This window comes from Aythya ferina (genome assembly GCF_964211825.1).
Source record: "Aythya ferina genome assembly, chromosome: 15".
Taxonomy (NCBI): domain Eukaryota; kingdom Metazoa; phylum Chordata; class Aves; order Anseriformes; family Anatidae; genus Aythya; species Aythya ferina.
Window position 1 is genome coordinate 4,105,717 of NC_140314.1, and position 23,323 is coordinate 4,129,039.

At 45.1% G+C, this 23,323-nt stretch overlaps 1 protein-coding gene and 1 long non-coding RNA gene across 2 annotated transcripts; one reads left to right on the top strand and one right to left on the bottom strand.

Moving 5' to 3' along the window:
• The first annotated feature begins 395 nt into the window (after positions 1–395).
• Positions 396–12,187, top strand: LOC311444863 (cytochrome P450 3A9-like). The gene is made up of 13 exons (XM_084536272.1): positions 396–579; positions 3,110–3,203; positions 3,621–3,673; positions 4,754–4,853; positions 5,368–5,481; positions 5,751–5,839; positions 6,864–7,012; positions 8,022–8,149; positions 8,845–8,929; positions 9,212–9,372; positions 9,796–10,022; positions 10,854–11,016; positions 11,563–12,187. The coding sequence occupies exons 1-13, from the start codon at positions 509–511 to the stop codon at positions 11,659–11,661; spliced, it is 1,533 nt and encodes a 510-aa protein (XP_084392398.1). The 5' UTR covers positions 396–508; the 3' UTR covers positions 11,662–12,187.
• Positions 4,951–21,338, bottom strand: LOC311444864. The gene is made up of 4 exons (XR_014698111.1): positions 21,220–21,338; positions 10,897–11,000; positions 9,768–9,896; positions 4,951–5,472 (listed from the first exon to the last, which is right to left on the bottom strand). It is a non-coding gene; the product is annotated as an uncharacterized lncRNA (long non-coding RNA).
• Positions 21,339–23,323: the final 1,985 nt, after the last annotated feature.

Sequence of the window (23,323 nt, forward strand, 5' to 3'; positions counted from 1 at the left end):
GATATTTTAAACAAAATCTTAAGTTCTGCCAAAGTTAATTCAGCTGCCAGAAAACATCCTGTCATACAATATTCCAATAACCTTTTCACTTTTCTTTCCCTTAGCCTTTTGTAAACCAACTCTGACACCTGCTTTATGATTTACCTTTTCACTGTAACTTGGTTTTATTTATTTCAGTATAGGAGCCCAGGAGCATTACTCAAGAAGTTTTTACTTACTATTGCAACAGAGAAGCTAGCTGAAATTCTGAAAATGTATGTTTTAAATAATTTGAACCTTAGTTACTTCAGCCAGACATTTATCTATCACATGAACTATGTTTTTCAGATTAGCATACTGTGCTACCTTTGCCTTTCACTCCTCCTCTTTCATGAGTGGAGGCCAACCCCTAAATCATGATTGGACACCAAAGACTACACATTGTGAAACTCTCCTTTTTCCTGCAGACCCGGGACAGAGGGTCACACGCATCAAGACAGAACTCAAAACCAACTAGAGAAGAGCCAAGATGAACCTTCTTCCTTCCCTCGCTCCTGAAACCTGGGCCCTTTTGCTTATTGTTGTAGCCCTCCTGTTCGTGTGAGTAAATTATTCTTTATTGGCTCTTTGCTCTTTCTGTTCTTGCCGTTGTTCGTTCTCATGCAACCAGCCTGTTGAAGAGCAAACAGGTAGGTGTGAAAGGCTCTGGGAAGTAGCAGAGGAGTCTAACGGTTGTATGGACGAGGGATCTTACTAAGGTCTGGAATAATCCCATGGACTGTTACAATGCTTTTACTAAGTGCCAAGGCAATCATTAAATTATAATGGTGCCAAGGGTTCGTTACCACAGGTTGTATATGTTAGTATAGGTTACTGTCCACAGAAACAGCCTGAGGAAGGCTGTGCCTCTCTGACTGAGCAGCTGTAGGATCAGCTCTTACTCCTGACCCCTTCTGTAGTGCCCAGATGAGATGCTCCATGTACAGGCACCAGCAACATGCATGGCACACTGCAGAAATTCAACATTTGGTGCTCCTACAGGAACATCACCACATGTACTGCCCCCAGCCTACCCTTACACGGGGAGGAAAGGAAGCCCAGAGCAAGGTCAGCTCTGGCTCCTGGCTTTCCAGACAAATTCCATCAGGCAGGAGTTGTACCCTGCTGCTGCAGAGGCAGCCATGCCAATGAGAAATGCTTTTGTCTACTTAGCTGATGCCATTCATCACATACAGTCAGCCAAAAAACCCTTCTGCTGGGATGTGCAGCACCTCCACTGGAAGTCCCTGCCTATAAGGCTGGACTGACAAACTTTGTGGTGTTGACAAGCCCTTAGGCAGAGACAGCATGTTGGTAGCCATAAACCTTAATGATTAATGTGGTGCACATGGGCACAATACATTTATCTACCCTGGGCAATGTTCCAGCCACAGTGGTTCAGTAAGTTCTGAAACTTTTGGCCATGTTTTTTGAACCCTTTCCTATGATTTGGATCACTCAAAAATTCATTTGGGGCAGGCTTTTCCAAAAAGAAAAACCTTATTTTTGACCCAGACCTTCCTATTTCAATAACTGTGGTGATGTAGGACTGCTGGCTACCGCACTCCCCCTCCCTCTGCAGCCACTTGTAATTTCATTGGGGCAAGAAGGACAAAGCCCAGATGCCTGTGCTCTGATATCTGAGCTAAAATAGACATTTCAGTGCCATCAGCACCAGGAGGCTGCTCAGATGCCTTGTGTCTGTCCGGGGCAGTGCTGTTCCAGTTCACACATGAACAACCATCAGGCATTTCTGGTTCATTTCCATGGTAAGAAGATCTAATGATTATTCCCTGGCTTTACGCTGAATGGCCCTTCTCAGCCTGCTGAAAACCGTGTCATGTTTTAGCCATAAGAGCATTAGATTTCATTCTCCTGGCTGTGTTTCAAGCAGATTAAGCCTCGCCTATGTTTCTATAGCATCGCTAGGCTTTGCACTCAGCTGAATCTGGCATTTCCTGGTACTCCTGCTCCTCAGCTGCCTATGAACTTTACAAGTGAGAATCCGCAAATGTTTTATACTTTGCACTGAAACAACATTTGACAGAAGAGGTTAAAAATTGACAAGCTGAGCTCTGTGAAACATTTCCGCACCCACAAACACCCTGTTCCCTGGTTTCTCCCTGCTCTTTTGGACCACAGGATGAGGTCCATTTCTGTGCTTCAGCAGAACCTGTGCTGGGGATCCTGATCCTATTGGTGCCCTTCCAGGTTTGGAGGAGTAAGCGTTCATAATCTTAAGGGAAACCCCTCTCTTTCCCCAGCTTTAAAGCAAGGTTTCCCCACGACATGGGCTGAGCAGCCACCAGCTCGTGGCCCAAACAGGATCTCTGATAACAACCATTTACCAAACCTTTGCAGTTTTACATCCCTTCTGCAGTGAACCACTCACTTGGGAAGCTGCAGCTGCTTACCAAAACCAAATATTTTGAAGAGCTCTTTCAACACAGACAAAGACAAGCTTCAAAGGGCTGCAGCCCAGGCCCTTGTTGAGAAACAGAAGGCCCCGAGGTAGAAGTAATAACTTTACAGCTGCCAAAAAGGGGTGCTTCAGAGGAGAGGAATCTGTAAGGCTGTCAAAGAAATCTAAAGAGAACACCATCAAGACAAGACTTCCTAATGCATGACTGAGCTAATGCAGGCTAAGGGGAGGGAGAACAATAAATGAAATTAAAGCACAGCTTGACAAAAGCCCTGTTTGGGACATCACTTCTGGCATGACTTTGATTTCCTTTCAATGAAAACATGTAAGCTTGGTGTTCCTTCTTCCAGCTTTCTTTTCTGCCTCTCCTTCAGTTGGCAATGAGCTCCTCTTTTGCATTTTGCTGAAGGCTTTAAGGTCCTGCTTCCACCAGAAGGCAACAGCTTTACAAGGCAACAGCTTTTACCCCGAAGCCATCTCTCTGAAGGTGCATGGCAGCAGTGAGCCTTGCCACGTTTATTTTGCAGGGCAATTTTGGGCCACTTTTTCTCACCTCCTGGCTTGACCTCCGCTATGCAGAGTCAAGGGGACATTGCTGCAGTCCCAGGGCTTCAGGGAGCTCGCAGCCCCGTGGTGACACAGTGCTCAGTTGTGTTTTCTGCCCCACAGATATGGAACCTGGCCGTTTGGTGTGTTCAAGAAGCTGGGTATCCCTGGGCCAACACCTCTGCCTTTCTTTGGGACGTGCCTGGAATATCGTAAAGTAAGTGACTGAAGCCCTCCCGGCTCCAGAAATATCTGCGTTTGCTCATACAGCTGTAGCTGAGCAGATACATGGCGATGATAGGTTATCTCCAAATGCCAAGCTCCGCTCTAACGCACAGGTTGTGCAAAGGCCAGCGTGGGATAATGGCTCAGGAGCACAGACCACGGGGCCTTTCCTCTCCCGTGTCTCTAAATGAGCACTTGCAGGTGGCTGATTTACAGCTGCCCTTTTACTGGGGGCCTGGCAAGTAGCTCATCCACAGCCTCCTTTGCACAAGCACGATACGAGCGCTGCCCTTCAGTGCTTTCAGGGAGGCAGCTCTGAATATCAGCTTGAAGATATTCTTCCCAACCACCTCTCCAACACCGTCCCCTCCGCTGTGTCCTGAGTTCATTTTTAAATTGCTTTCCACAGGGTTTCTTGGATTTTGACAACAAATGCTTCCAGAAATATGGGAAAGTGTGGGGGTGAGTACTCATATAAACCAACGATCTCTTCTGAAGCTAAAAACCAGAATCCTTACAACAGGAAAGAAAAAAAAAACCTGTAGGAAATCTCCCTTCCCCTGCAGCCCCGATGGTGCAGCTTGCAATAGGGTGCAAGTGGGGGCTCACCTTAAAGCCCATGGATTGCAGGGCTGTGCCACTGCCACGCTGTACAGAAATTGCTTTAATCTATACTATGAAAGCTGTTTCAAAGACCATAACAAAAGGTCCTCACCCATTCCTAACAAAATCAATAGCAAAACTACTGTTTAAGGGGGAATGTGGAGCTGGGAAGTCAAGTTCTGGTTTCAAACAGCAGAGGAGGGTGAGCAAATTCCCAACACTGAGCAAAGCCGCAGGTGCAGATCCTGCCCTGCTGCAGTGGGAGCTTTGGCAGCTATCATTGCTCTGCTCTGGACATCTCCTATGGCTTTTGTAGCTGCTGTTATATTTTGGGCTGCAAACATACAAATTCTCCGTAACACATCTATTGGCCCCTACAGCAACTTAAAAATTTGAGCCTGGGAAAGATATCTTTGCGTGAAAGGGGATGACATGTAAACCTGCTTAAATCTATATCTGTTCCAGGAAAACATTCAAAACTGGCAGCTTAAATTGACAAAAACAAGGATCAAGTTTTATCTCTGAGGATATTTCAGAGCTGCCAGCCCAAGTCTCCAGACACCCAATTCATGAGGCTGGAAGGGGTCGAACAAGTTTCCTTCTAATACTGTAATGTGTTTAAGTGCCTGGAAAAACACTGAGTCTAGGGAGAAAGTGAAGACACTTGCTTCATTTAGTATCTGCTCCTTTGAGGGTCTGAGCCCAGCTCATTTCCCAGAGAATTTGGAAGGTGCTTAGCCCCTTTATCATTTACAAAAACAGATGGGAGGTGGCCTGGGAGTCCTCTTCTATCCCTTATTTCTACATTCTTGTACTTCAGCATTTGTAGAACAGCAAGGCTGGTGATAGAGGAGCATTTGACATGTTTTCTTTCCCAAGCATTAGCCTGCAGCTCAACTATCTGGAGTTGTTCATCCATCTCCTCTTCTTCCCCGCCAGGATTTACGATGGCAGGCAACCTGTGTTAGCTGTCTTGGACCCCAAAATCATCAAATCCGTGCTGGTTAAGGAGTGTTACTCCACCTTCACCAACCGCAGGGTAAGAGCAGCAGCACTGTGATGTACAAGAGACTCCAGAAAACAAAGTACAGGAGGAAACAAGCGTGCAGCAGGGTTTCCCATAGGGTCTGCGTGACTGCACTATGGGGATTACTGTAAGTGGCCACTGTATGTCACTGTTCCCCTGCCTTACAACAGCCTGGGGACTGCACGCCTGGGCTATATGCCTGCATTTCAAATTCTGCTCATCCCTTTGCCCATATACACACAAACAGGATGAATTTGAGCCTGTGTGAGCATGCAGGATCCTGCCAGGGTCCCGCTAGTCCCTGTGCCACCCAGCTGGGTGCACTGGGTGTCACGGCCAGGTGTGGGCATACACGTGCCCAGGCACTGGGTGTGCTTGGTTAGTTGTTCGGGATATGAAAATAGCCTCTCATGTGGCTTACTGGAGGAAAAAGCATTATGTATTTGCATGTATAATGTGTATACATTCCCATTCTTGGGAGGAAGCTGCGAACTTCTGAGGTTAACACCTTGCCTTTTCCCTCCAGCACATGGATCTAGCAGGGGTGCTGAACAACGCTGTCTCATTAGCTGAAGACGAGCAGTGGAAACGGCTTCGTACAGTGCTCTCTCCAACCTTCACCAGTGGGAAGCTAAAGGAGGTAAAACACAGAGGATCGAGTACAAGCTAAATCAGAAAGTCAGTAGGCTGTTTTCAGGCTGAGATAGTCACGGGGGTTGATTTCTGTAGTCAGAGCCTGGCAGCTGAGCTGGCCTGTTTAACTTATGCCTGATGTAAAAAGGAAGAAAAAAAATTAACAGAAAGATCTTATTTGTAAATATTCATGAAAACCCCTGTAGTCTTTATAAGCCTGTCTTAAAGGAATGAAGTGTGCTGTACTTTAGTGACCATCTTTGTTTTGTGTTACAGATGTTTCCTATAATGAAGCACTATGGGGAAGTGCTGGTGAAAAACGTTCAAAAAAGAGTGGAAAAGGATGATTCTATACCAGTGAAGGAGTAAGTAGCTGCTAGGAGCAGCAGGCTAAGCAACAAGCCTTGTTAGCAAGTGCTGTGGTTTGTTCATTACTGGCAGCACAGATCACTTGCTAGGCAAACCAGACCTCTGAAACAAAGAACAGGGCTGGCTGCGAGCCTGGCTGGAAATTCATAAGGGGAAATTTAAACTAGGATGTTAGAGAAACTTCCTAGAAGCAGAGGCCCACAAAAGCCTTCTAAAGGGAATTAGATGGGAGAAAATATGCATGAGCCTAGCCTTGTATATCCACAGAACCATGACAACTAAATTCCACAGGAAAACCCACTTTTCCCCACATATGCTTGGGGCCTATGAACTGCCTCCTCACCCTGCAGCAAGCTGGGGATGCCCGTAGGGCCATGGGCCTCCCAGCCCTACACAGCACCGTGGGGCCCTCTTCTACCACCTGCCCCCGCTGCTGGGGTGGGACTGGGCAGGGAGGCAGTTACACAGCCCCATGTCTGTTGTCCTTCTCCACATCCTTTAAATGGGCTCTGGAACAAAAGCAACTTGCTTCACAACCTGTTTCACCCCTGCTACAGCAGCTACAATGCAGAAGGGGCAGCAGCACACCAGCAGACACTGTAGCCCCATAAGGAGAAGCAGCCTGAAGGACAGCTTGTACCATCACAGGGCTTCACGGGGTCAAACGATGCTGTTTTTGTGGCATGTTTGAAGCAGGGTGTGTTACCACCCCTCCCTGAGAAGCTAAGATGCTCAAGAGCCCCATGCTGTCCTTGCACTAACATGCTCATGCAGCCACATGCTGTTTAACATCTCCAGGAAGGCTGTCTGATTTCTAAACACACACAGGCACCAAACCTTTCTAAAATCCATCCCTTTCACTCTAAGTGCCTCCCAGTTGCCATACATCCAACTTCCTTTTCAACAACCAGGCAGGGGGTCTTACAAGAATTTATATTTGAATGTGACTTAGGCATTAGGAAAAAATATATTCACATCATGCAAATATTTAATCACAGTACCTTTTCCATCTTTTCTCAGCATCTTTGGAAGCTACAGCATGGATGTGGTTACCAGCACTTCATTTGGTGTGAACATTGACTCCATGAACAACCCCAAAGACCCCTTTGTCAGAGAGATGAAGAAACTGGTCAAGTTTGACTTTTTTGATCCAGTCTTCATTGTGTCATGTAAATCACTTTTTGTTGAAAGCTTTATTCAGGTGTCAGAGTACTATTGATGTATGAGTTTAGCAAGCATATCAGACACTTGTGAATCCTATACATTGGCCAACCAACTGTTGCTTAGATAACCTCACTAGCCAGGATGGAAGTCCTAATGGCTCTTGTCTCGTTGTTTCCTCACTGTTAGCTTCATACTAGAACCCTGGGAAGGAGATGAGTAAAAGCTTCATTGACTTTTGGCATCCACAGGGCAACAAACAAGAACATCCCAGCCAATATCCAAACACAGGCTGGAAAATGATCCTTAAATTGAGAGCTCAGGTGTGAGGCTTGAGGAGAGTGGTGCTATCTGAAACGCATTTTCTGGAAGAGTTCTGAGTGGGGATTGTAATTAGATGCAATTTTCTAGCAGTGATGATGATGGACCTTAAATCACTCGCAACCTTAAGTCAAGATTAGACACCTTGCTAATACACAGGGAAAGTTGTGATCTGTGTGTAGAGGAGATTCTGGTGTTATAGATTTTTATGAACCTATAAAACAAGCCCAGGATAGAGAATTCCTATGATAAAGGAAGTGGTCTGAAGGGGATTTGAAAGTGTTTGTATGAGTACAGAACAACACTGAACAGCTCAACCTGAAAAAAAATCAGAATTTGAAATATTTCTCTTCTAAGCTACCTTTCTGTTGTAGTGCTGCACAAAGCACAGACATAACCTGCCCTTAGAAAACCATGGTAAAAGGTGGCATATCCTTTGGTCATCTCTTAAAGCTAAGATTATACCCAGTTCAGTTATGTCCAGTTAACAGGAAGACGGGAGAGGGTTGTGTGAAGACAAATGATCCCAAGGGAAAGAGAAAGAGGGGAAAAAAGCCAAAGCCTAGGCAAAAAAAAAAAAAAAAAAAAAAAGAAATAATTTGTGATTACCATGATGACTGCTTCAGTAACATCCATAGCTATCTTATATGAGGTGGAGTTTACATTATTCAATTCCATTTTCAATTTGTTTTTCAGTTGTATTTCCATTTTTATGCCCTCTTTTGGCCAAGTTCAATGTAAGCGTTTTTCCCAGTGATGCTGTAGATTTCTTCATGAGATCCATCTCCAAAATTAAGCAGGATCGTGAAAAGGAGACTCAAAAGGTAAGCAAACATGAATTTGCTAGCAGTTGTGGCAGCAAATTCCCTCTTCTCAATACACACAAATGAAATATCATTCAAGGGTGATGATATCAAAGGTGAAGCCAAAGTCCAATGACTCAGTAAAACCCCAAAGTTACTAAACTGCAAGCACTTGATTTTAATGCCTTTGGAAAGTCTGATTCGACCAGTTCTGGCATGGAAGCATGGTGGACTTCGTACATCCATGATCTGAAGTGGAGTACAGATAAAGGTTTGGCAGAATGACTTTAAGCTTGGGCTTGCAAAATTTCTGATAAGTCAGCAAAGTAAGCCACTCATCTTCCTTGAAGATTAGTAAGAGGATAAGGGAAAGCAGAGTAAGCAGTGCAAGAGCACCGGACAGCAGTGCCAGATCTGTGCCTTCCCCTCTCACTTTTCAAACACGGAAGGTGTTTCCCAACAAAACTCTCCCTCTTAGAATGTAAATGCCTTTCCTGAAACTCACTTGAGACATTACTCTCTCACCCAATGCTTTCACGAAAAGGACAGGTTGGTTCCTGAAATAAAAAGCAAGTGTCATGCTTTACTACAAGGAAGCCATGTGCATCAGGGTGATACCTTCAGTTTAGAAGCAGCGCTTGGGCTCTGGAAGCTGTTTGTGCAAGCTCTCCCTGCAGAACCTGTCACCAAAGAAACTCTCCTGCTTTTTTCCTCAGGGCAGGGTAGATTTCCTGCAGATGATGATTGAATCCCAGAAATCACCCACTAATGGGAACAATGAAGCGAATCACTCCTACAAAGGTAACTATGTCCAAATACTCATCGGGGAATGGGGGCTGTGGGAACGAGAAGAACATGGGGAGCCATTTCCCAGAGAAAGGTCCCTTGGCAGGGAATCAATCATTTACACCCAGACAATTTCCTGGATTCTCTAATCAAATGACTTTCCACACAGATTGAGTAGCTATGCATTACCAGAAATGCACCACAGCAAACCTGCCCCAACCCCACCCATTGCTCCTTGTTCCTTGCTGAGGCCGTCCACACCAGTTTTGCTCATCTCCACGTCCTCTCTCTTCACAGCCCTGACTGACATAGAGGTCCTGTCTCAAGCATTCATCTTTATTTTCGCTGGGTATGAGCCCACCAGCAACACGCTTGGTTACCTGGCTTACGAACTGGCCTTGCACCCTGATGTACAGCAGAAACTGGTGGATGAAATCGATAGCGCTTTTCCCAACAAGGTAAGGGGACGCTGAGCAACAGCAAACACCTCTGACCCTGCTGTTCTCCTAGCTCAGTCCAAAGAATGACTCTTTAGCTCCTAAGCATCATCCTGAGATCTTTTAAGAGCTCCAAGACACTCACTGACAACTTAGTCCTGTAGCAATTTTCTTTTGGCAGCTACAGCCTTACAGGCCCTGCACAAACCCATTTGCCATACCCTGCATCCATGCACAAATCAATGTGAATTTATCATCAGTCTCCATCATTCAAGGATAGAAAATTTAACCAACTCTGCAATATCTACCTTGTGTTTTGTTCTTCAGCAAGCCAGACACAGTTGAGGCAGAAGGGGTTGGGGGCAGTCTGGTTTCAGCAGTCATTTTAGGAAAATCCCGTCCTCACACCAACATACCTGACCACCTTTCTCCTGTTGTCCAAAGGCTCCTCTCACATACGAAACAGTGATGCAGTTGGAGTATCTTGACATGACCATGAATGAAACCCTTCGTCTCTTTCCCCTCGGGGGACGGATTGAGAGAGTCTGCAAGAAAGACGTGGAAATAAATGGGGTGACCATTCCAAAAGGAGCCGCTGTTATGATCCCACCTTACATCCTGCACCGCAACCCTGAGCACTGGCCAAACCCAGATGAGTTCAGACCAGAAAGGTACAAAATTGCAAAACACGTAATGAAAGGGAAGAAATATCCTGCTGCTTTTTCTTCACATAGTAATTAAGTATTAATCTGATTAGCTTCCTAATGGTGTTCTTCCTATCTTTCCACAAACAATACCAAAGAGAAATTGCAGGCTCATGGGAATGTAATTTTAAGACGAAAATGAGCTTTGCAGCTAAAGCAGGGTTTCAAACAACATAATCTAATTGGGAGAATAATATTGATACTTTACAACATCTTGTATACAGCTTTTAGGCTTGCTGAAGAGGCACATGTAGATAATATTTTGGACTCCTAGTCCATCTTTCTGTATCACCTTCATTGCCAACTTTTTTTTTTTTTTTTTTTTTTACCCTCCACGCAAGCTTTGCTTCAAAGTGTATCAGAGCTGATCTTCCAAGAGTTGTCTTCTCCTTGTTTTCAGGAAAGTTACTTATCACTAATTGGTTATTTTCATAAGCAGCCTCTTCCTCTCATTCCTAAACAAGACTGAAGACATAAGCTGCTCCTACCAAAGGTGACTCATGGTTTCCCTCTCACAAAAAGCAACAGAAAGGAAATATTTTCGGACAGCACATTGCCTAGATTTCCATGTGGTTTCTGCTGGCCTGGATGGCCAAAATTAAACTCAAACACTGGAAGGGGATCCCACCACCTGCCCTGGACTAGGGCCCTAACACAGCACTCAATTGCTGAGACACTTTGCATAAAAATGAGCAAGTTTCTGTAGGGCCTCAGCAAGAAATCTCTGAATAAGTAAATAGAGAGATTTTTGATTTCTTGTCTTCATTTTTTTTTTTTCCCCAACACGTCATTATCCAGGTTCAGTAAGGAAAACAAAGATACCATAGACCCATACACGTACCTGCCCTTCGGAGCTGGTCCCAGGAACTGCATTGGGATGAGGTTTGCTCTCCTGAGCCTGAAAGTTGCCATTGTCGCCCTGTTACAACATTTCACCTTCCAAGTCTGCAAAGAAACTCAGGTGAGGAACTTGCATTACATTTGGAAACTTGTACATGAGCCAGGTTACCCTGGGTGCTGACAACAGTTACTTTGCACTTTTGGGGACTGGATCCCTCTCCTGAGCACTAAGGGAGGCCAGAGGTGGGTGATGGGACCTGGGAGAAGGGCCTGGGTTACCAGAGCTCCCTTCACTGTTCTGGGATCGCCTGGTCCCTTAAGAGGCTGCAATGAGCAAGCACAGGGAAAATCTTCCATGAGGAAGAACAGCAAAAAAACTAGGAGGCAGGTCTGTATTTCCACTGGAGCTCAGCAACTCCCAGAAATAGGTGTTATTTTATTTTATTTTTTTTTTTGCCAATGTGAATTTTCTGAAACACAGCTCCAGGCTGGGTGGGAGTTCGACCAGATTTGTGTTCTGAAGGAAAATTAAGAGACCGCCTCAAGCCCCTGAATAAAATCACCCCTATGGACCAAGTTATGCCCAAACCATGGCCAAGCTTCCTTTAATCTCTCCTTATTTCATTTGTCTAACTTCAAGTGTGCTTTTTCCCTCTCACCATTGCAGATACCTCTCAAGCTGAGCTCACAGGGACTCCTATCACCAGAGAAGCCGATTATTCTGAAGTTAGCCCCTCGGACCAACGCCACACCCGCAGAGGCGTAAAACCCAGCTGCGCCTGCAGCAGCTCTCCAGTGCCTAATGAGCACTGCGCTAACAAAGGGATCGCACATCACAGGAAATCTCTCATACAGACACAGAAGAGCAACTCTAGTTAATTCTGGAAGCAACTACTACATATTTACCAAATAACATAGCTGTCAAAAACGTAACATGGATCACTGGGCAGTGACAATATACAGCCCCCTTAATTTTGATTGCAGAAATCAAGAAATAAATCCAAATGAGAAGCTGATCATCCACTCACTTCTAAGGGGACTTCTCCATCTGGAGAGAAGGAATTATTGTCACATCCAAGAGAAACAAGGTGTTATGGAAATTCAAATTGCTAGACCTTGCTGGGCAGGGACGGGTGACTTTCTTCTTGGTGTACTGATGCTTGAAATTTTGTGTTATAATTGAGCCGATTGGTGTGAGACTATATCCTAGTTACCAATCCTCTCTTGTGCCATGTGTTAATTAAACTAAAGTGTGTACAAATACTGTCATTAAAAATGTTTGAGAGCTGTTCTGTGTTGTGTATAGCAGCTGATCACTTCCTATTTAAAAAAACGTATTCAGCCTAAGCCCTTGAAATTACCCATGTACATTGCTTTCCACTTAATTTAATGAATCTGATCCTTCATTTAATGCGATCAAGCCCTCCCATTTGTACAGTATTTTACAAACACTATAACTCCCACCTCTTAGTCTGATTAAGAGGTTGCCTTGGGTTCAGCACTGGCCAGCCCTCAGCCACGCCGGGGCTGCAGAGGACAGACTGCAGAGCGCGTGCTCCAGGAGCAGTGACAGGAGGACGACTGCTCCTGGACACAGCTCATAGCAGCTGCCTTGCCTCCTCCCAGAGCCTTGCATTGCCATCGTGGGAGGTCAGCCTGGTGTGAGCAAACTTAGGCCATCCTCGACCACATAGATGGGAATTATATATCAAAAGACAGGTGGGAGGTTCTCCTGGATATGACTTTCACGTGCCAGTTAGCCCCACTATCTTGGGCTGGTCCCAAGACCTACAAACCAAGAAAGAATTAATAAAATGGGAAAGGCCTGTGGAAGATCCGCAAATGGTTCAAGTTACCCTTTAGCTTTATTCTGGCGTTCTTCACTCCAAGGCATGTTTTCCAATCCACTTATCATGGTCTATAATTTCCTCTCACGGCAGTGTGTTTTTCTCTTTAGTCTAGCAGCCTAAACAGCAACATGATCCAAATGCTACAACCCAACATAGCACAAATTTATTCAAGAATAAATATCCCTTTAGCTATGACAGCAATTAACAGTTTGGGAGAGGTCAGACTGTGTGGTAGCCTCCTAATCACTGGAAATCCTTTAACCAAATCTACCCCTTCTTCAGGAAGATACAGTAACATTCCCCAGGCTTTAATTCAAGAGTTAGCAGCTTGTGCTGTCCCAAAAGGCAGATAAAACAATTATAGTGCTCCCTTCTGATTCATCATCTGTGAAAAATTGTTTGGGTTTTGCTATGTACACAGAAAGGCACGGTTGGAAGTGCTGCCAATAACGCCCCTGCTCCATTTAAACTGTTGCTCATCTCTTAACAGGGGTTAACAACCCCCAGTGAAAGAGCTGGACCTGCCGTAACACTGCAGCAGCTGGCTCTGATGGGAGAGAACAACGCCCCTGCATGGACAGACTAGCTTAAAAATGCATTTTTAAAATATAGAAAAATAGTTATAGCTTAAGTTTCAGACTCAAGGAAGGGGAAGGAAAGGGGAAACCATCACAAAAATACTAAGTTGCTTACAGACCAAGCAACCCCTTCAAAGTATAGGGAAGCCTGTAGGTATCAGGTGAACAAAGTGAAGCTCCCAGGCACAGTGCTCGGAGCAGGATGGGGTTAACGCAGCCATACCCCGATGCAGGCAGTCCCTGCCCAGCACATGGCATCTCTGGGAATGAAGTCATTAGTGTAACCGTACAGATCATTCTTCCAAATGTGAAAAATGTGACTAATTCTCTAGCTTCAGCCAATTATGACCTGCCAGGACTATCATAACAGCCCATAAATAATGTGTAACAAAATCATGGTAATGAGCCTTCGAGAAGAAAATTAGATCCTCTGTGTCTTAACTCCATAAAATTACTTTGCCTATATGGGCTGCCTCCATCATTCCCAGCACTTCTCCTTGCCTTGCTGCCCGTCACCACTTGTGACCACGCGTCTACTTGTCCTGATAGCTGTGCAGTATTTGAGCTAGTTTTCACCATTTGGGCTGTTTCCTCTGAAGAAAACCAGAGGCATCACTGTTGGAGCTAAAAATCCCAGTGCATGCTGCTTTGAGTGTTTTCATTGATAAAAAAAGTTATTTACCCAGAACTTCTCAGCACATCATTGTGGGACATGGTGTTGTCCCAAGAAATCAGTATCTTTCTGTCAGAGGGAAGAGCTTCCTAACACCATACAACATGGAAATTATTTTGGAGACACTTCTGTTTCCTTCCTATCCCTAAATCCTCCCAGATTCCAAATAAGAAGGAAAATGAGAACAGAACAAAAGAGCAATGCAGCAGCATATTAAAAAAAAAAAAAAAAAAAAAAAAAAAAACAAACAAAAAAAAAACCATTTTCTTATGTTTTCAAGCACACCTCATCTTTGCCAAAGGGCTAACCTTTACCATTGTACAAGGGTAAAGGGATGGCACCCTGATAAATCACGAAGCATTGGCCCATCGCTTAGGAAGTCTTCCTGAAGCATGCAGAAGTATATTCCCCAGCCTACTGAAAGATCTGCTGGGAGCTCTTCAAAGCAGATGCATTCCCCATGACGTGAGAACTGTTCTTGCATCATTTCTGAGCAAAGATAAAAACGTAAGTGGGGAAACTTGTTTCCTCTTCAGTTAACTACGACAGAGTAACCATCAGTGTTACAGTAACTTGCCTAAATGATATAAGATTTCCAGTTGGTTGCAGTGATCAAATGGATTTTTATGAAAAAAAAAAAAAAGTTTCCTGATGCTTACAGCATAGAAATATTTTTTGTGCCTCACCCAAGCAGTTATTGGGTGTTTCAAAATCAGACTGAGCCCTGACAGACAGAAAAATGGCCTATTACCAAACTAAGTGTCCCTAAAGTATTGAAGTCTTTTGCAATTCCATCTTGCCTTTAAAGTGAAAAATGAAACATTTTCAGACATTTTTCACCCAAAAGGAGGAATAGGCAGTGTTGGTCCTTTTTCTTTCCCCTCTGCTGATGATTCCATAGATTCTCTATTGATACCCTGCCATCGGACGCCTACATGCAAGAAGGTGCACAAAGAAAGAAGCTGGCAAGCAGAACATGCTTGTCACAGCCCTTCCTTCCTCCATCTCCCTATTAGAAATAACAAGCCAGTGCAGGGAATTACCAGGGCATGACAGATAGCTTGGAAATGTGGAAAACCTGTAGCTGGATTTATGCTCTGACATAACCTTTATCTGTTGTAATGGAGAATTAGGCATATTGAATTCCTCGCCATACAGATACGGAATTTTGAAAACCCTTACTATTGCACAAATGTTGACAGCATATTTTATTTACTGCATCATTAAAGGTTAAAGAGACTCATTCTCCAGAGGATTCATTTTTTCAGTGCTTAATATCAATTAAAGCTAATTTCAGCTCTACCCTAATGATTAACATAAAATATGGAAAAAGCTCTAACTGAGCATTTCTGTTCATTACTTCAATTCTCCTGTACTGCTGGGGCACTGAAGCAGCTTTACATCACCCGTGACACACTTTTACCCCCAGAGTTCTTGGTTACCGAACAGATGATGTTGCAAAGATGCACAAAACAGCTTTGATTTTATTGATCAAAGTTTCCGCTTAACCAGTTCATAGCTGATGATCAGGAAATACTCTGTGGGTTTAGATACTTCTGCAAGTATCTAGATTCAAGTCTGCTACACAGCCTACAGCCTCCATATTGCGTGTATGTGTGCACTGATACATTTGTGCAGTCAGAAGCTTGCAAATGGAGTGTTAAAGACAGTATAACTGTCCAAGGGAAAAATGAAAAACCCTCACCTGCCACTCACAAACTAAAGCCAGTCCAGCTGGATGCATTTATCCATCTTTGCTTGGCAGAACGCTCGTTCTATCAACACACCAGGGAGTGCCAAGAAAAATAAGTTACAGCCCATCCCCTAGACAGTATCAGAGCTTCGTGCAATCCAGCTTAGACAATGCAGGTGCCAGACTCCACCATCCTAGGGCTGCCCAGCTGTTTGTGCTCTACAATCAAAGGCAATAGGACTGGAAGACACTTGTGGAAAATAGATCTCACAGACCAACCTCCAGCATGGAGAGCAGGGTCTTGCACTAACTTGCCCCAAGCTTATCTAACCTTTTCAGAACTTCTCTGCTTGGATCCTAATTTTAAAGTATTTATTGTTAACAGACACTAATCTGGGATCGATCTGTATCCAAAGGTCACAGCAAAAGCCAGAGGGAAGGTGAGCGGCGATACAGATGCTCCAAAGAAGGTCAGCTGCTGCCACTCAGGCTGCTCTCCGGTGGTAACCACACATCAGTCAGCCACCAGTAGCCTTAGCAACATCCATGGAAGTGAGCAGATGTCTGATGCTCCCAGTAATTATAACAGACTTCAGTGGAAATCAGCAGGATATAAAAGTGGGGGGTGTACATTTGCAGATGCCCCCTGCTAGGAAATGAAGTGCCTTGCCCAGGCACTTGTTTTTGTGTGTCCCATCACATCCAGCTCTGGCCCAGGACTCTGCATCGAGCTGTGAGCATCTTCCCAGGCAGGTCACCGAGCCCCCCACACTGCTGGTCTCCATCATTTCAAGATTGCAGGTGGCTTTCTGCTTCCTCCTCCTCCTCTTGAGTCCTCATGTTTAGCTTTCAATCACCAGGATTCATTTGGCTGGGAGTAAGTGAAACAGCTCTCTTAAGTGGAGGAGCTACCTAATAAAGTTTTAATGGAAGATATTATTTCTGTTCTTTACATTCCATTAAAAGCCAGTCAGGAAATGAAAGCCCAGGAGGGTTAGCCATGCTGGAAACACTCAGCAAGAGGCTTTTCTTCAGGGACTTCAGTCTAAATGTTGCCCTGAGAAACAGAATGTGCCACAAACACAGACAGCTTGTGCTGGTTCTGACTTAGCAAGCACGAGCATATTTATACACACGTGTCTGTGTGAGCATATAGAAACACCTACATGCACACTCCACATAATAGCAGGAGCCCCAGGGAAAAACCTCCATGCAGCCAGCGAGAAGGGCAGAGGGCATTTTTTTTGGCCTTTGAAAAGGTTCTCCAAAGCCAGGTTTGATATCCACCTGGGGAAAGTATGAGCACAGCCCCCGGCATGGTCAAAGCTGAGCAGGAGGCAACGTAGGGCCAGGGGGGTCTGCCTGGGGAAGCAGCAGTTTGTCTGTGCCTGGCTGCACTCAGCTGCCTGTGAGCCCCAGGGCATCTGCGGCCAAAATCCATCCTGGGAGAGAAAATTCCTGGAGATTCAAAAATCTGGGAAGTTGCCTGAGGATCTTGGTATTAGGAGAGCATCTGCTGCTCCTGTCACAAGCAGAGGAGAGCTGCAGCAGTCACAAGGTTGGGGTGAGGAGCTCAGTGCCTGAACCACAACATAGCCTAGTTTCTGCTTCCCTGTGTCCTTACCTATACACCAAGGTACACAATTGCTTCTCACCAACAACATTTAAATACCAAAAACACTGCTTATATTTTGTTTTAAATTGCAGTGGTCGATCTGTGCTTTTCACTAACCCACAACCGGAATTGACTTCCTACCTGTCATTTTCTTGCTGCACTAAAATTCTGTGCAACAGCAGCAGGAGCAGTTACAGGATTCTGTTTTCTGGAGGAATAGCAGAACTGAACGGTTCTCAGCCTCCCCAGGGAGGGGAGCTGACATTCATGCACATATCAGGGAAGACAGTTGAAAGAGGCCAAAAGAGCACTAACCATTTTGGAAATACTAAACTGAGTTTAAAAAGTCTACCTTTCAGGTTTGGGCTGGCTGAGGGGCACCTTCTGCATCAGACAGAAATCTGCAGTGGTGCCAACAGCATCCGACAAGGAGCCATCAAGGGGAAGCAGCCTGACCCACTGCTGTGCTAACCCAGGGCTAAGGACAAGAACAATAAGACATTAAAATGCACGGTCATAAAACCCCAGTGCACAGCAACTCCTGGCACTGCTTTGGTTCATTACAAAGCCACGTTGGCTTTGTGCTGGTTTTTCCTGCCTCCTCTCTGCTGGTTGGCAGCAGCTCCAGAGAAGATCTTTGGCACTTTGCTGAAAGTTTCAGATATTGGTTTCCTTTGGAGCACCTGCTCCTTTGTGAAATGATAGAAGCTACCTCCAGGCTCCCTCCCTGGATGTTTGCTGCAGCAGCACAGCTTATTATTTGCTACATTTATTTAAATTCCCAAAAAAAGTTCTTGGATTTTAACCTTCCTTGCCCCTACTTGTCCCTGTATTTGCTCCCAGGTAAACTTGGAGACCCAGCAGCCAGCCCTGCTGGGGTGTTCAGGCCCCTTGGGAAAAATCCCCTTCTCAAATTCACCCTTGAAGCCACAAGCAGGGAAAATAAACCCATCAATCAGCCTCACCTTTCCTCACATTCATAGCTGGAAGAGCAATGCAGGAAAGATCAGGCCACCCATGCACAGCTGCACGTGCCTATGTCTCAGGGCAGCAGTCACCAGGCAGGGAAACCTCCTGGGTCCTGGGCTGCTTCTGACAAATAGCTGCTGAAATTGTTGTCTATTTGAGTATTCGTCTTTCATTCGTAATTTCATTTGAAAATCATTTTTGCAGGGCTTGCTGGACTTCAACCAAAATTGCTTTCAGAAATATGGGAAATCTGAGGGCAAATTTTTCCCAGGAACTCTTTATCAGTGCAGCCTCTAAAGCACAGCACAGCCATCTCAATCGGAGGGTGCAGGAAGGATCCATCCGAAGCAGCAATCCTAAAAGCACATCACATACTCGTTAACCTGGCCTGCCAGGTGAGAGCACTGGCTAGTTCGTATCTGACTGCTTCTGCTGGAAACCAGTAATAAAAAAAATGTTTTTTTTTTTTTTTTTTTTTTTTTTTTTTGAGACAAGTGGGAACTGAAAGCGTTTTTAACCCAGGCAGTTTCTCAGTTAAAGTTTTGTGGAAGAGGACGGGCACAGGCATTGCTGAGCTGAGACTCAGGGGAGGAGAGCAAGGCAGGGAGCAGCAGTGGAGCTGGCTGGGAAGGATCTGCAGCTTCAATCGTGCTGCAGGCAATAGGTGGGCTTCTTGAATAAGGAGAAAATTCATTAACTTGATGTCAAAGATTGCATAGAAATTTAACTAAATCCTTAAGTAAAAGATGCAAAGCATTTCTTAGGACTCCTGGATCTTTCCTTGAAGATTTGCAAAGAAATGTGAAGGAACTGCTCCACTTTTAGTGCCATGCTGTGAGATTAGATGTCATCCCGCTATACATTCTTTTTTATAGCCCACTTCTATTTTTATTCCTGTTACACTGTGGAAGTGTTTGCTAATAATGTATGATAGGATGCTTTGTCATGAAAAAGCCTTGTATCATTTATCTGTTTCTGAAAAGAAATTCTCAGTACAAATCTAATAAGGAAAAAAAAATCCTATTCTAACTCCTGTTGGAGGAAAGGGATTGATTTATGGAGAGAGATGAAAAGCACTAAGTATGTATTGCTTGGCAAAATGAGGAATTGTAGAGAACTGTCTTTATGCATTTGAAGGGTGTAAACATCAAAGAGGCAGAAGAGCTATTTAGAGCATTAGGAGGAGGCACATCGAGGAGACAAGAGTTGAAATTAAATGAACATCGTTAACTTAAAAATCATACTTCTGCCTGTGAATCTATTTCCTGATATTACTACTCGTAGCACTCTGATGAGTAAAAATGAAGCCTGTATGAAAAATAGTTTAGATATTTTTTCCTATCTGATCAAACAGACCTTCCTGGAAAGTTTATAAAGCCCAGAACCTGCAGCTATTTCTGAAAACTTGGGAGAAAAGCTTCCTTTAAATTCCCCCCACTTCTCTTGCCAGTGGTGGTTGTTGATCAGAATAATGGGCTGTTTTCCCCCGTGTTTTCTGACTGCAGGCAGCCCGCTTTGGTTGTCTGGGACATGACTCACTGACACTGTGTGGGTGTGAGAGCTTTTACCCCAGTGGAGGGGCAAGTTTGCCATCGCTAATAACCCACCTGGAGAAACAATAGCATCCTTGTTCACACCCCCCAGGAAACCCGCACGTGGTCCTGCAGGATGCCCAAACTCCTCTGCCTGGGACTCCACTAATTGCCCATGGTCCTCAAATAAAGCATCAGGCAGAGGAACGGCTCCATGGGAAACGAGCATCCTTGCTCTCAGATGAGGCTTTTGACTGCACTTCAAAAGGCTGCTGAATGCTACATGTGTGGGGATCTCAAGGACAAAGTTCTGCTCCCATTAAGCCAGGCTGTGCGAGCTGCCTGTGCCCATCTGGGGGAGCGGGGCTGGGTCCTCTGCCCACGCACCAGCGAGGCAGGGGTCTGCGCATGCATATGGATGTGCTTGGATAATTGGAAGCGTACAGCTGGGGGCTGGCATCCAAAACCCAGCATTTGGCTACGTGCCTCCCTTCCGATTGCTAGCAGCAGCCCACAGTACCCAGAGACACCCTTCTCCGTGCCTTCAGTCCTCGACCAGCTGAGCAGCATTCATGGTGGCAGGTGAAGAGAGCAGGGCTCGCTGTTCTCAGCCTCTCCAGGGAAATCCCCAAATCCCTGAAGAATTATAGATGCCTTTTTTTTTTTTATCCCCAGACTTTTAGTCTAAGGGGGATAGTGGACTCTGTTCTCACATTAGCAGTGAAAAAGAAGCACAGAAGGAGTTTTCTGGGCTCCCTAGCCACCTTCATGAGTGGGGAAAAAAGGCAAAACCCAGGGGACCAGATGCAACTAAATTGCTAAGTCAGAGCACAGAGGGCACGCAGACTGAGACTTTTCTAACAGACTGCTTTCTCCAGTCAGAAACCAATCATTAAACACAGTATTTCATGTGTGTGGGAAAAAAAAATAAATAAAAAAAAATTGAAAGTTGTTAGAATAGCAAGTGTCTGATAATAGACCAGATTCAGAAGTAAATGTGTGCTATCTGAACAATAAAAGTATATGCATGTATAATAAATATGATGCCTGCCAATGACAAACTCTGATTTATATTCCTGGTGTTTCTAGCCCTAGAGCACCACAAAAACATCATAATGAAAAACATTCAGAAATAAATAGGAAAGGATGAACCTGCTTGTGCAAGCAGGGAATTACACTGCTTGCTGTGCCCCTGCCTGCAGGCCCCAGGGTCCTGTGCTTGTTCATGGCCAAAAACATCAGATCCTACAGGAATCTGGTTTCTGACGCAGTCACAGCTCTGTGCAAAGACTAGGTTGAATTCATGCAATGCAGGGAGCCAAGGAAACATCCTCCAGACTGCAGGCTAGCAAAGTGAAAAGAGCAGAACGTTGCTCACCAAACCACCAGTTTTAATCTGAAATGAGAGCCTTACCATGGTAGCAGTAGGTGGAAAGCCCCCCCCCTTCTTCATGTGGATCTTCAGGGTCCATGGCCAAGTAGTGTGGCTATGCCTGAGCTAAAGACCTGCCCTCCTCCAGCACAACTCAAAAAGGAACAAGGGCACCAAGATGAGCTTAAATGGTCCCCAGGGCCCTGGGTGTGGGTGTAATACCCAGGTGAGGCTGGTCAGGGCTGTTAAGACCAGTCAGTGCCTCGGGGCCTGGGCAGGCTCGTGCTTTGCACCAGGTTCTGAAGATTTTCCTCTTCCAGCCTCAGCTGGAGAAAATCTTTGTTAAGCCTTGACAGTTTAAGGCCTGTCTAGATGGGTTTGAGTGTCTGTAAGTTTGGTGCCTGGGTTTTAAAGCAGAAGTTTATAAAGGCCCATTACAGGGCATAAATACTGAATCTGTGTGATCTGTTCTACCTTTAGTCACCAGGTGTTTGGATCTGACAGCCTGGGTATGGCACCAGTAATTCAGAACTAGCACTGAGACTGTGAGAAGCCCCGGAAACCCAGCTGTCAGAGTAGGAACCAACTAGTTAATTTGGAAATTATTTTGTCCTTTTTCCCCTTAGCTGCAAGAGGAAAAAATATTTTTTAAAGTACCACTTCGGCTTTCAGGTGGCTGGGATGGACTTTTGATGCTCAAGTTCTGTGATCATCCATCCCCTCTTGCTGCTTGCATCTAGCTACAGAAGAGAGCAGCTTCAGCAGTTAGCAGAGAGGAATCAGTACAAGATCACATCGGGTCTGTAATAGGTAGCAGGCAGGAAAGGCTGGAACAGAGCAGCACTTTGGCAGCTGCTCCAGCGGTTTGGGACACGAGAGACCGAGGAAAATTCAAGACGGTCAAACAACACTTTGCCTTTTCACCTCCCCTCAACATGAATGTGACATTTTCACTGCAGGCTTTCATAAACTGCAGCAATAAGTGGAGCAGAAAGGCAGTAACCCATCCAAGGGCCAGTGCGGAGCTCCATTGCCTGCAGTGGAGTTGAAGAAATCAGCCTGCCACGCATTTCCCAATGCCATAGGCTGCTACAGAAGATGCACCGTGCCAGGGTATCCGGCCTGAGAGCAGAGTCCATTTATTTCAGGACTGAATTTGGCCTGGGGCTGGTGCTATTCTGAACAAAGTCGGAAATCAGTGACCTGTGGAAAACACTTGTTCAGCACCTGGTTCAGTTAAGAGCCCAATCTGCAAACAGTAAAGTCTGGATGCTTCACCAACCAGAGCGAGTCCTAAAGCTCTCAGAGTTTACTGTTGAAGTTAGGTTTACCCATCTCTTAATGAAACAGATTTTTGTTCTGGGGGCATTGTGTCCATTTCACAATGCGTTTCATTGTCTTCCAGATGTATGTCCCCTCTTTGGTCCTTCCTTTGAAAGGGTGAATAGGGAAAGGGAAAAGGAAAGGGAAAGGGAAAGGGAAAGGGAAAGGGAAAGGGAAAGGGAAAGGGAAAGGGAAAGGGAAAGGGAAAGGGAAAGGGAAAGGGAAAGGGAAAGGGAAAGGGAAAGGGAAAGGGAAAGGGAAGGCACATATGACCCCTTCTGGGGTACATCAATCAGAGCAGAGCAGCGAAAGATAACAGGCTGCATAAACTCTTCTTAGGAGCCACCTACTATTTACCTAAATTGCATTTCTCAGCACTGTTGAGAAGCATTCCTCCTTCTTTGAAAGGAGAGATGAAAGCAGGAGTCCTGTGATGTCTCTGCCCCTCATCCCTTCTCACACCTCCCACCCACATGGGAACTGCTCTGTGCTGCAGCAGCTGCCTAATCACTAACCCCTGTAACACACAACAGACTAGACTAAATTTACCGATTTGGCAACATTCTGGCTGCTGCTTTGGCAGTGATGGGCAAATCTGAGATCCAAACACACCTGTTCACCATTTTAACCCCATTAACTGGATTTATAATGCTTTGGGTGTAGGAAGATATGGGAAATGTGTTCTCTGCATCAGCCCCTTTTGTTGGGTGACAGAGCTGCATTCATCTGTCCCTTAGACCAAGAATGTTTCACCAACTGATTTAATTACATGAAGCTTATGCAGGAGTTACAGAAGGATTATCTGGGTTTTATCATGGTTATT